General features: G+C 39.4%; 1 protein-coding gene and 1 long non-coding RNA gene across 3 annotated transcripts in view; both read right to left on the reverse strand.

Moving 5' to 3' along the window:
* The window catches only part of adam19a (ADAM metallopeptidase domain 19a), a 158,663-nt gene that overhangs the window by 2,655 nt on the left and 143,986 nt on the right, over nucleotides 1-12,022 (reverse strand). The window contains exons 18-23 of one of the 2 annotated variants that reach the window (XM_032544521.1): nucleotides 8,754-8,862; nucleotides 7,147-7,285; nucleotides 5,379-5,478; nucleotides 3,197-3,448; nucleotides 789-1,005; nucleotides 731-746 (exon numbers count right to left, since the gene is read on the reverse strand). In XM_032544521.1, the coding sequence (XP_032400412.1) occupies nucleotides 793-1,005; nucleotides 3,197-3,448; nucleotides 5,379-5,478; nucleotides 7,147-7,285; nucleotides 8,754-8,862 (813 nt within the window). In that variant the 3' untranslated portion in view covers nucleotides 731-746; nucleotides 789-792. The remainder of the gene's footprint in view (nucleotides 1-730; nucleotides 747-788; nucleotides 1,006-3,196; nucleotides 3,449-5,378; nucleotides 5,479-7,146; nucleotides 7,286-8,753; nucleotides 8,863-12,022) is intronic. The other variant, XM_032544520.1, reaches the window with a different exon arrangement.
* On the reverse strand, nucleotides 5,850-7,140 carry LOC116707252 (uncharacterized). Its single transcript, XR_004336449.1, has 2 exons — nucleotides 6,462-7,140; nucleotides 5,850-6,362 (listed from the first exon to the last, which is right to left on the reverse strand). It is a non-coding gene; the product is annotated as an uncharacterized LOC116707252 (long non-coding RNA).

Consider the following 12,022-nt stretch of genomic DNA (forward strand, 5'->3'; position numbering starts at 1 on the left):
GTTGTTCTTTGTTGTCACTGTCAGTCTGTTCGATGGTCCGTCTTTCTCTCTGTTGACAATGTACATATTGTCTGCCCGGTTCTCCATCTTTTCATCTGTTTTAACTCTCTTTTAACTGCAATTAAAATATGTTTGTATGGCTGTCTGTGATTATACTTCAGGGTTTTTCCTTGCTTACGATTGGCTTTTTGGGGAAACGCATAAAGAAGGGGGGGTTTCTGGGTGTCCTCCCCAAGGAAATGTTGAGGGCAAAAGACTTATATTCCTGCATTCTGATACAGTTTTAGGCACGTAAACGTCTATATTTATGGCAAGGAAATCCCAAAATACTACTGGCAGGTAACAATTAAAAATACAATGGAATATTAGTATATTTAAGTAGTCCAGTAAGGGGACTTTCACATCTGGGACTTGGGCTGGATATGACAACTTACAGGATGAACAGAGGTTTATGGAAACCTTTTTTCCCCCCAAGGAACACATTTAAATCAGCTCTCTCACAGTGTTTATTAAACTGAACTTTTATTACAGTAACGTTGTGTATAAGAGATGAAGATTGAGATATTCATTTACAGTATTACAGTGGTAAAAGAAGCACATTTCTGTCTTTCTCTTTCTGTTCTTTCTGTGTTTTACTAGTGCAGCATTTACGTTAATTTGATGGCATAGGATAAATAAAATCCTCTGATCTTATTACAGGGACAAAAGAGAAGAGAAGACCCTTAACTACCTGAGCAGCTGAGAATAAACTATACTAGAGTATGTCTGTGTGCGTCTATACTGTTTATTTTCCTACCTGAGAGCTCTGAGAGGGGGGATGGCTGAGACTTTGCCTACAGGTTTGGGTCCCACTGCCGGGGGCATCATGACCAGCAGAGCAGGGGAGGGTTTGGAGACCAGAATCCGGGCTGGACTGACTGTGGGGGAGGCTCCTCTGGCTGGGCTGAGCGGGAGAGGCCTCTGAGGAGGGAAGGGGGATGGTCTGGGCTGCAGCTCAGACACTAACTAAGAGACAGATAATACAATAAGACATATTTACTACTGACATGTCCATTATTCAACATACACGTTATTGTGCATTTGTGCTAATTTTACGAACTGTTGTGGATGCAGGATAAAGTATGAAGAAACGACAAAGCAAAAAAAGAGATATGTTAATCAAAAAGGAGATAAAATGCTGCCAGTGGCAATATGATACACAACTTTAAATCCCTGGCACATGGACACGGCAGGGAGAAGAACTCCATTCCAGTTTCAGTACTGGACTGGATCCAGGTTGTCTCTGAAATCTGTTCAGCTAGCTGATAAGAGGAACTTCTGTCCCACTTCACACAGGTACAGAAGATTAAAATGACCTCTACGGCACAAATATCCAAACGTAAACTCACATGAAATATTGGATATTTAACAAAAAAAAGAAAAAGCAAGGCATTTTACACTTCACAGAGAAACACTGATGAGACATTTAATAAATCAATAAGCAATTAGATAAGAAACATACTGCAGCTTTATTTATTATTTCTTCAGGGTTCAGATAAAATTCTCTGCAATTGATCTAAGAAGTACTCTAGAGATTTTTCTCATTAGCTCTATGTATTTGGCAATAGCTCTGAATTACATTTACAAATTAGGCATTTAACTGCAGTCAAGAGTAATGACACAATCTCTTAGAGCATGTTTTTTTTCAAAGTTTGACACTGCTTGCTAATGTTCTGTGATTGTGCAAGGCAAACCCCTCATTGATCCCTCCTCATCACATACATACAGTATTTGCTGAGAGACCACTACAAAAATCATCTGAACTCTTTAAGATGTTTTCCGCATGTTTATTCTGTGTTAGAACTGAGCTGTAGGAAAAGAAAAGGCTTTGTTTTTACACTAAGCCTAAAAAAGCAATCACCGTGGCAAAGCACCTGAGATTAAGTTGATTACCCTAGAAAAACATGGCAGCTATGGAAACCCAATCATTTCTCAATAAACTAAATTGTATCTAGAGAATATTTGGGGTGAGAAGAAGGCTGTGCAGTTGCAATCCTGTTTACATGTGGTTCAAAAATTTGGCATTCAAGCATTATTCCGACTACATTTATTTATCTAGCAGGCAGAGTAATTTTAACATTACCTGAGCTGGTCATTATATTTATGCCGTCCACATGTAATTTGCAATTTCACCTCCCCCACCAAGCTACAATTATAGCTGCAATTACCTGCTGTTTTTCTGTAAACTTGCTGGTCCTTCTGTGATTTAAATCCTGTCCAGAGCGATGTTGTTAAAATTTGTGACTTTTGTGTGCAAATAGAGGAATATAAAAATGCTTTTGCTTATCTGATGGACAGGAATATGTTTACATCCACATAAAGGCCTATTTAGGAACCAATATAATGACAGAAAAGAATTGAAAGCCATCAGGAGAGAAAGACCCCAATGAAGTCATCACAAGGGCTGTTCTGCTACGGGTAGGAACTGGTATTTTCTCTTGGCAGTAAAGTAATTAGTAAAGCTAATAGAACTAGATGTTTCAATCCTTTTAATAGGAAACTCTTGACAATAGCAGTCGGTGTGGAGTGGTGAAAAGGAGGGTAAGGTATGTCATTAGGGTCATCAGGTGGGCACCCTTCTTCATCAACGTTCTGCTGGCTCAACAGTGTTCCCAGCGTCCCAGGTACACCCCCTCCATGCCATACCCTCCATGGGCTCTGCATGGCAGGGGCGTCCATCTCCCTGAGTCAGGACTAAGCCTGACCGCATACCATCTGTTTCTCCCTTGCTGCCCAGTTTGGGTCCTTATGCTCGTCCCAGAGCCAGTTACTGCTTTTTTTGGCAGCACTTGACCTTGACGGCCTGTCGGAGAGAGTGACCCTTCACCCCTATTTTTCTCAGCAAACTGACCACAGTACCATGTGTGGCCAGAGTGTTGTAGCCACTATTTCTGGGGCAAACACAAGCTTCTTATCAAGGTCCACATCAGTTTCCAATCTTGCGCTGACTGCAGGATGCTTGCATCCTTAGTTGTTGTGTGATGCTCTTCATTTTGTTCTACTGAAAGGTATTGGTTTTTGCTTTGTATTGTGGCTCCCTGCCAGGATGTTGTTCCACATTCCTCAACTCTAGTCTGGCTTTAACATTATGTTATATGATTAATAGGTTATAATTAAAATTCAATTATTTCAAGTACAGGTCAGAAACAGGTCTTACCAGTGGCGATCGTGTCGGATTGAGGGGCAGAGGTTTCTTGGGTGGGCTGAGTCTCTGTGGGGTTGCGGGGGATTTGGCTGGGGCTGCTGGGGGCTTGCCAGCTGGCAGAGGCGGACGAGCCACCTTGAGGTCCCGAGGACCAACCTGGCTCCCCAGGGCAGGTCTCAGAGGTCGCACAATGTTGACTGGCTGCATGCCGTTGGGGCCTGGGCCCGGTCTGAGAGGCAGGACTTCTTTGCTGGTGTGAGGGAGCTTGGGACCAAAACAAAGGAAGCAACACAAATTTAAGGAAAAGAGAAATAGCTTAAAATACAGTACCTTTTCAAGCTGCTATCCTAAGCAAACCTTGGAAAGCTGCATGCACTTGACAGACAACTAAACAACTTTAAACTACACTTTTTTGAGTTCCAGTCTAGTTCAGAGTGAAGTGTATTTTAATTGCTATGGTGAAAGCATTCCATAATTATAAATAATTACTTTTGGACCTTAGTGTAGCCTCTGATACTGTCTGATTACAACAATGTCATTAATAGGTTGGGTCAGAAGCGGGTTTCAGTCTTAGTTGTCAGTTAGCAACTCTTTTGTCTCAATTCAAAGCTTCTTACCAAAAAGAATATCATATATGTAGTGCCTCAAGTCTCTTTCCTGGGTCTACTTTTCATTCTTCATATCTTAAATCTAAGGGTTGCAGCTTTTGCTGTGGTTCTGCTCTGCGCCCTGCTACACCCTGTAACGCCCTGCAGTGCCCTACTACGCCCTGAACCACTACAACTACTATTTCGAGCCATAGGTCCATTATCTTTCTTTCTCTTATTGCCACTGGTCATCACAATCCCAACCGGCACCGTCAGACATCGCCAACCAAGAGCCTGGGTCTGTCCGAGGTTTCTCACTAAAAGAGAGTTTATCTCATCATTGTCAAACTAAATTCTTGCTCTTGAGGGAATTAATGGAATTGTTGGGATCTGTAAAGTGTCTTGATAAAAAAAGCGCAGCATACATTTTCAATACAATTTATGGATGAAAAGGTTTCCTCCAACTGAATCAGGACAAAGCAAAGACCATAGTTACTGGTCCAAATGAGCAAAGAGACAAACTGTGCCTACAATTTACCACACAATAGGCCTATTGATGATTACACATCACGCAAGAAAGGTGTTACCATCGACTGAGATGTGTCACCTATTATGTCACTGAGGCTTTTTAGAGCTTTTAAAAAAGTAACATTTTAGTGAGGCCTTTTAGAATTTATTATTAGTACTTCTTGCTACTTGTTTTTGGGTAGACCTAAGTAAACTGTAGAATTGACACACATTTACGTACTTTTTTAAGGTTTTATGTTCATCCTAATTTTTTGATGTAGTTTAAAGTTTTATTTGTTATAAATTGTATGCATCTTTTCTTATGTTGTTAGTCATCACTATTTCTTTGTTAATTATAATTCAACATCAAATAACAGTAACCATTTACAGTGTCCATTTAAGCATCCTGATGATGAATTCTTTTGTAATTCCTTTTCCTTTTTGCTGCTAAACTCTCTTTAAGGGTTAGGTTATTAAGCTGAGTTTGTCATTAGTTATGAATCCTGGCCATTACTCTTACTGTAAATATCCCTGAGCTGCATTTTCTCTTTAAAAGATGCTATATGAATAATGTTTATTCAAATTTTTCTTAATTTGACTGATTAATGACCTTCCCTTTGCCTTCCATTCTTTGTCCCCCTTTTTAATTTAAAATGGTATTTGTCTATTTTGTATTTCTTTCCTTTACAATTAAAAATGTACCCTTACCCTTGGCTACTAAGCCATCCAATTAAATAACTGCTATTAAAAATAAGAAAATAAAGACATGGTGAAGTGATGCTGAAGGGACATTGAACTAGTGGAGAGGAGTATTGTGGGTGTGGGAGGAGGCAGACTATACGTGGTCACGCAATAGAAATTGCTGCTGTAAAATGCGGCTATTTGATATGAAGGTCAACCCCATGGACAACCTAAACACACAACCCTCCCATTTCTTTTCTTTATAACACTCTCACTCACACACACACACACACACACACACACACACTCACTCACTCACTCACTCACTCACTCACTCACTCACTCACTCACTCACTCACTCACTCACTCACTCACTCACTCACTCACTCACTCACTCACTCACTCACTCACTCACTCACCCCCTTGTGGCCACTAGCTTTGTTGATTGGTCCAACCACCTTCAAGTGAAAGGCAGGATTCAGATGGCCATTCTTCCCGTTCTCTACTGATACCTCCATCCTGAGCAGAAAAAAAAGAGGACAGGCAGAAAATAAACCAGACTAACTGTGGTAATTATTTACACCTTTCATTATTCTTTTGTGTCTTTGTGAGCTATCAATTCCGAATCTATGTACCACCTTAACACAATTCATTATTTAAAAGGGGAACGTCTTTCATACAATTAAATAATGTAAAGGTTATTTGGTCAGTAGTGGTAGTTTAGCTAATCATTTGAACTGCTTAGTCATTACTTTTAACTACCCGTTTAAACTCCTGTGCTGGCTTGCTAACTATGTTTCACACACTCCTGCAACAGTGTTCAGGTATTATAGTTCACTTAAGGTTAATATGTGGATATATTCTTTTGATCAACTCGATTTCTATTTTTCCACATTAGTTGAGCTACTGTACTTTCCAGTCTACCCACGCACCTCCTGTAAACTGCAGAAGTACCCCCTGGGGTACAAGTCGGGAATCACTGATCTGGTGCAACAACACAGCTAACTACAGTCAGCCTAAATATAAGAAACTTTACAAAGTTAGGATTCACTGCAGGGCTGTTGCATCGGATTGAATTAGACTGTAGAGGTGTACTTAACAAACTGGTAAGTCAGTATATGTATTTACTGCAGGCTCTTAGCTGATTGGAAGGCTTTCCAAGCATACTGGATGCTTATAGATGCCTTTAATCAGCCCAAGCCACCCTTTGTCCTACTGTTGAACTGTAAAAGAACCCAAATGATTGGCCATGGAACAAAACCAAAAAAAGCTCAGGGTTTTCAGTGCAGTAAATGCTGTTAAGAGTCTTTTTAATCATCGTACCGGCTCAATTTTCCCTATCGTGAGCCATTCATTTAGTTGTCTCCCCTCTGTCTCCCTGCTGTAGTTACTGTAAAATGCTGCTGAGGCCCAATCTCACCAATATTTAGCCTTTCTACCTGTCTTCATTTGGAAGGTCAGGGCATTTAAAAGGCTGCTGTAATGCTGGATCATTTCCAGACACAATTCTGTTCTGTAAATCACCGTGGAACGATTGAGTATTTTCAGGGGCCCTAACTCAGCCAGTGTTATGACGAGGCTGTCTCTCGGGGTGAGCTATATGCTAGCGCTCATAAAGGAAGCTCTGGGGTTTATGAGGACATGATTTTGTTTGGTTCTGATGGAGGTGAGCGGCCGCACAAAATGCTGCCATTTATGCTGATGCAAAGATATAAAGCTCTGGTGTATGCATCGATCAGCTTCGAGTGCTGGAAGACATGGCAATGGGCACTTCCTTCCTTCTTTCCATCCTGTAATTCAAAACTTTCCATCCTCCTTTATTCATTTCTCCTACCATGACCTTTTTCTAATCTTTTTCTGCCCCATTTCCTACTTCTTTCATTCCCACCCCTTCCTTTCCCCTTTCTTTTTCGGAAATACTTCCTCCCTTCCAGGCATGGTTCATTTCCACCTTGTTTCACTTTTTGTTTCCCTCCTTTCTCATGCGGACAGCGTGATATGCGAAGGACCCCCTGCATACTGTGCTGCAAAACACTGTTGCCTTTCAACAAGCAAACATCCAAGATAGAGAGAGAATCAAGCAATATAATTACACATTTTTTAACCTAACCTCTGTGATTGCTTTTTACTTAATGTATGATTATTATGGGAATGTCAAAAAGTAGACAGTCGGACAAGTTGCAGTACTTGTTGCTCTTGTTCTCTCTCTGGGAAAGCCACTTGTGGTAATAGGATGTCTTGATCCTGTAGCAGTAGAAGAGCAGCAGTACCACAGGCAGGACCAACAGGAAGGCAAACAGTAGCCCCACTACAAGCCCCACCTGACCTGTGGACACACACACACACACACACACACACACACACACACATATATATATATATTAACTACAACCACTACTATACCACTTAATCATGTTTCTATTTATTGTCTAAGCAGTGTGTCTCTGTCACCTTAATCTGGATCAATGGAAGTTCCATTTCCAGGATACTGTAATTACCTGACATCCGACTTGTGATGCCCCCTTACCTTCCTCTCTGTGTGTGTTGCCATTCTCAAACTCTGTTCGCTTCAGGAATCAACAAACTTTGAGCTAGCAAGTTACACACTGAACATGGCAAGTTTTGAAGAGCATTTGGATCTTGCAACAAGGCAGGCCTGCATGGTTCTTTCGGGGAATGATTGTAAAGTTTAACAAAGAATATCGATGATGATTGTGATTGGTTTAAAGAAATGCAAACGTTTTACAGAGCGTTTTGTTCTCCAATCCCAGAATGTATCTGTGGTGTAACCAGATCTGTGAAGTCGAGGCAATGGCAGACTACTGTCATCTCTACTGGCTTACAGATAATGTTACTGGTTTGGTTTACCACCATCTAAAAACATCTTTCTCTTTGACTCTTTATATACTGTGTGGATTATGGCAGTCCAAGAGACATTAATGTATGAATCATTTCTTATTACTTTATTCATATAACCACCCCCCAGACTCAGAGTGACTCAGGTATGACGCTGAATATGTGTAACATACAAAGCAAACATATCTCTGTTCTCTGTACTATTCAGAGAACATGGCTGGCTTTTATTTCCTGATGCGGATGCAAAACTAGAGATAAAAGCAGAGAAATGATCCTGTACTTTCTAACAGACGCTAGGAGTTGACATGTTTTGGATTTTCCATTTAAAAGTCTGTTAAATTAGTTTATGACCTGGACTGTACACATATTGGCCAAAATATGAATTGTTTCATTAAACTGTTGCCAAAAGATTTATCATTATTGCTCATTCTGTCAGATTGCTCATTCTACATTATGCCCTATATCCAAACCTTAACACACATACCATAGAATGTAAATTGTATAAATGAGTTACTCTAAAAACAGGATCATAGCTGAGACAAAAGAACCATTTATTTTAAAAAGTGTCTTTTAGAATCTCTCCTCTTTCATGGCCTTCCATCCACAGTGAGATGGTGACACTTTCCCACACATCTGAATGGTCTGCCTGTCATGTACTCATTTAGCAAAAACTTGCCAAAAAGCTGCTGCGTTGCTCTAGTGGCCTGCACATCCCCAACAGATAAGGTGTAAACATGATGCCGTTGCTCTGGTTTGTCAGTAAGGAAGCCTTGTTTTAGAAAATAATCTTATAACAGTTTTGTGAAAAGAAAACCTGCAATATAATACACATTTACCCATTTTCTAATTTATCTCAGTGTGCAGATGCAGCTTGGCACTCTGTGTGTGTGTGTGTGTGTGTGTGTGTGTCTTTGTGTCTGTGTGTGTCTGAGACTCACTGTCATACTGGATAGGTCCACTGTCCACGCTGCCGCCGAGTCCTGGTTTCTCACAGAAGGGCGGTGCCCAGCCGCGATTACAGTGGCAGTTCCTGTTACTGTTACAAACCTATGCGCACGCACACACACGAAGCAAAATGCAGATCAATGACATAATAAGCAATATCTCACATTTGTGTTTCCTTTATCTCTACCTTTATATGTACAACTGTATTTATCTTTTTGTTTCTGACTATTTAGATGGTCGAGTTTATGTTAGAGATCGAGTGTGTGCTTCCTTTGTTCTCAGGTCTCACTTACGTAAATTCATCTAGGCAAAACAGTCAACTTCCCTAAAGCTCAAAAGAATCCGAACAAATTGAACATTGAACTGAACACAAAAGGCACCGTTAAAAAAGAATGATAGTTACATTTTAAAGTGCAGTTTTCTACTTATACTCTCTTTCAACTGACTAAAAGAATTCCCGAGCGTCTTTCACAGTGTGTCTTTGTGATGTGTTTATTGAAGTTTATTTTGTGATTTTGTAATTACAAGTATAGAGTATGTTGCATAATCCATAATAAATGTGTATTTAATTAGGTTAGGACAAACTAATTGAAACACATAAAAGGCAACAGTGCATATACACACAGGATATATACATTGTACATCCTGAGTAAAAGGAACAAAAGGTTTAGTAGGGACTCACATCTTATTTCTTCCCAATGGCCCACTAGTGGGTTATTTGGGTCCTGGTCTGAATAAAGGATGAATAAAATAAAGCACAGCGTCATTCAGCTAATATCATCTAACTGCAGAGCTCCAGCAGCTACAGACCTCCAGTTTCTTTCTTTCCTGCACCAGCGAGTGCTGGTATGACAACATACCATATACCATTAGTCTAGAAATGTTAGCTACACTGTTTATACATTCGATATGTCCCTTTAATATCCCTTGGTGAAGTGTTTGAATTCCCCCCTAATGCAATACTTAGATTATGTATACTGTAATTTGAAAGTTTCATTCACATTTCTTACTGATAATACCAGAAAATGTTGGGATTTTTGAATTGCTACTTTATTTGCCTGTAGGTGGTAGCATCGACATGTGCAGACATCCAGTATGCAGGTCTAAACTCACTGAAAAACGAGTTTCTGATGATGAAACACAACTCAAAAATGTGCATAGTTTAGATGGCTAATGTGTGTGCCAAAGGCCATGAAGGTTAATTGAACCTATCCAGTACTGTTGTATTTATTGTTTTGGAGGGTCCAATAAAAAAGAAAAAAAAAAGAAACTAACTGAAGCATAAGGTTCAAACCTCCTCCCCTTCCAATAATTTTCATGCAGTCCCTCTGAATAAAAATGAATGCTATCCATTTCACCACAACAGACCTCTGAGTTATGACCAGTAATCTGCCACTATTGAGACTTAGTTAAACTCCTTTTACTTTACTACGTTTGGTAAATCACTTCTAAGAGTTTTTAATTAACTTGTCTTAAACTTGGGAAAAGAAACTTTTATGTAGAGATTAGCATTTAAACTTAATTAATATCTCCAGACATCTTGCGTATTTCACCACTACTAAAAGAAGGAGAAATTACTGCCATGCTTAAATTACAACGAGATGTAATTATCCTATCAGTGATTAACATGCCAATTTACCCCATTTGCACTTAGTCAACATGAAGGGCACAGGGTTATTTACTGATTCTTATAGTTCGTTTACTTTATATTCAGGAGGCCAAGTGTAGGTTCCTTTTAGTTTTTGGAGAGTATATGTTTTAAGAATTTCTACACAAAGAAAAGAAGGGAAAAGCTGTATGAAATGAAATGCCATGACCTGGATCATCATTGATGTACAGAATTCTAAATCTCCAGAACGTCTAACGTGATTTAAGCTTCTTTAATGAAAATCTCCTGTATACATAAAAAAAAAAAAAAAAAAAAAAAAAATGCAAACGACTAGCGCTCTCAGAAGCAAGTAGTACTTTCCCTGCTTATTATTCCGGTTTATTTGCATGGACATCCAGCACACTCCAAAAGCCTGAGGCTCCACACGAATCATATGATAATGCTAAATTAAAAAACACATCCTAACACAGTAGGAGACCCTAAACTGGGGAATGGAAAAATAGTCTATTTAGAAAAAACCTGACTCAAAGCCACTTTCATTATACCTCTACTGTTAGTGAGAGGAGAGAACAAAAAAGGGACAAGCATAAAACAACATAGTGAACATAGAAGGAAAAGAGGATTAAAGGAGGAAAGGATATGTCTGGTGTTTTTTTTCCCCCTCGATAATAATATTTCAAATCCTTATCAAATAAACAATGCCTGGAAGCCCATTTCTCATACAGTGGATGGGGCGAACAGAGAATGAAGCCTTTAGGTTGGTTTCGCTTCAAACGCTCAGGGTCACAACAAGCTACTGAGCAGTCACAACACAAACTAGGCCATGCCAACAAGGGTTAGACTCATACGTATGTATGAAAGTAACCTCTTTTCCAGTGCTTATAATGGTGTCCCCGGCTTGGACGTAAGCTTCAATAAGTTGAATTGACTGTGTTTGTGAGCGGGAAGTCAGTGAGGATATCATCATAATAATATTAATACATTTTAGTTATATGGCACTTACATATGTTACAAAGCGCTTCACAAGACAATGAAAACAGATAAATGAGGCAAAAGTAAAAATAATTCTTAAAACAGAGCAACATATATCAATAATAGTATAATAATTTTAAAACAAGGTGATAGAAACAAATATATATGTAAATGTGTTAGGAGATCAATTATATCATGTGTTAGTAGCAACTCCTAATGCATGGTAGCAGCCCTTTCACAGTTGGACGTGGAACTGGGGGGGACAACAAATCTCCCACACATAACATCTTCCTGATGATGTCTACACCTGTCCCAGGACAACAGCAACTTTAGCAGGGACAAGTACTGCAATGCAGAGGGAACTGGGTCTTTCAAACTGGCACAAATTAGGGTAAAATCTACCAAATAAATTTAAAAAACCCCCGCCTCAAATCCTTGAAGGTGCAATATTTAATACTGACAGGTTGTGTTTAAAATAGTTACTACCCACCCCCCAACCTTAGTATCTGATAAAGCATTGGAGTCATTTTTGGATTTATTACAGTAAATATATTACGTATTGGACCTTTAAAGACACAGCTCCCTTCTGACTGGCAGTGATTCAATGGGGAAATTCTCTGGTGTTTTTTAAACTTAACTGAGCAGCATGAGCAGTGATGGTTGAAGATTTAAAAAAAAAAA

The sequence above is a fragment of the Etheostoma spectabile genome, chromosome 19, assembly GCF_008692095.1.
Source record: "Etheostoma spectabile isolate EspeVRDwgs_2016 chromosome 19, UIUC_Espe_1.0, whole genome shotgun sequence".
In the NCBI taxonomy this organism is placed as follows: domain Eukaryota; kingdom Metazoa; phylum Chordata; class Actinopteri; order Perciformes; family Percidae; genus Etheostoma; species Etheostoma spectabile.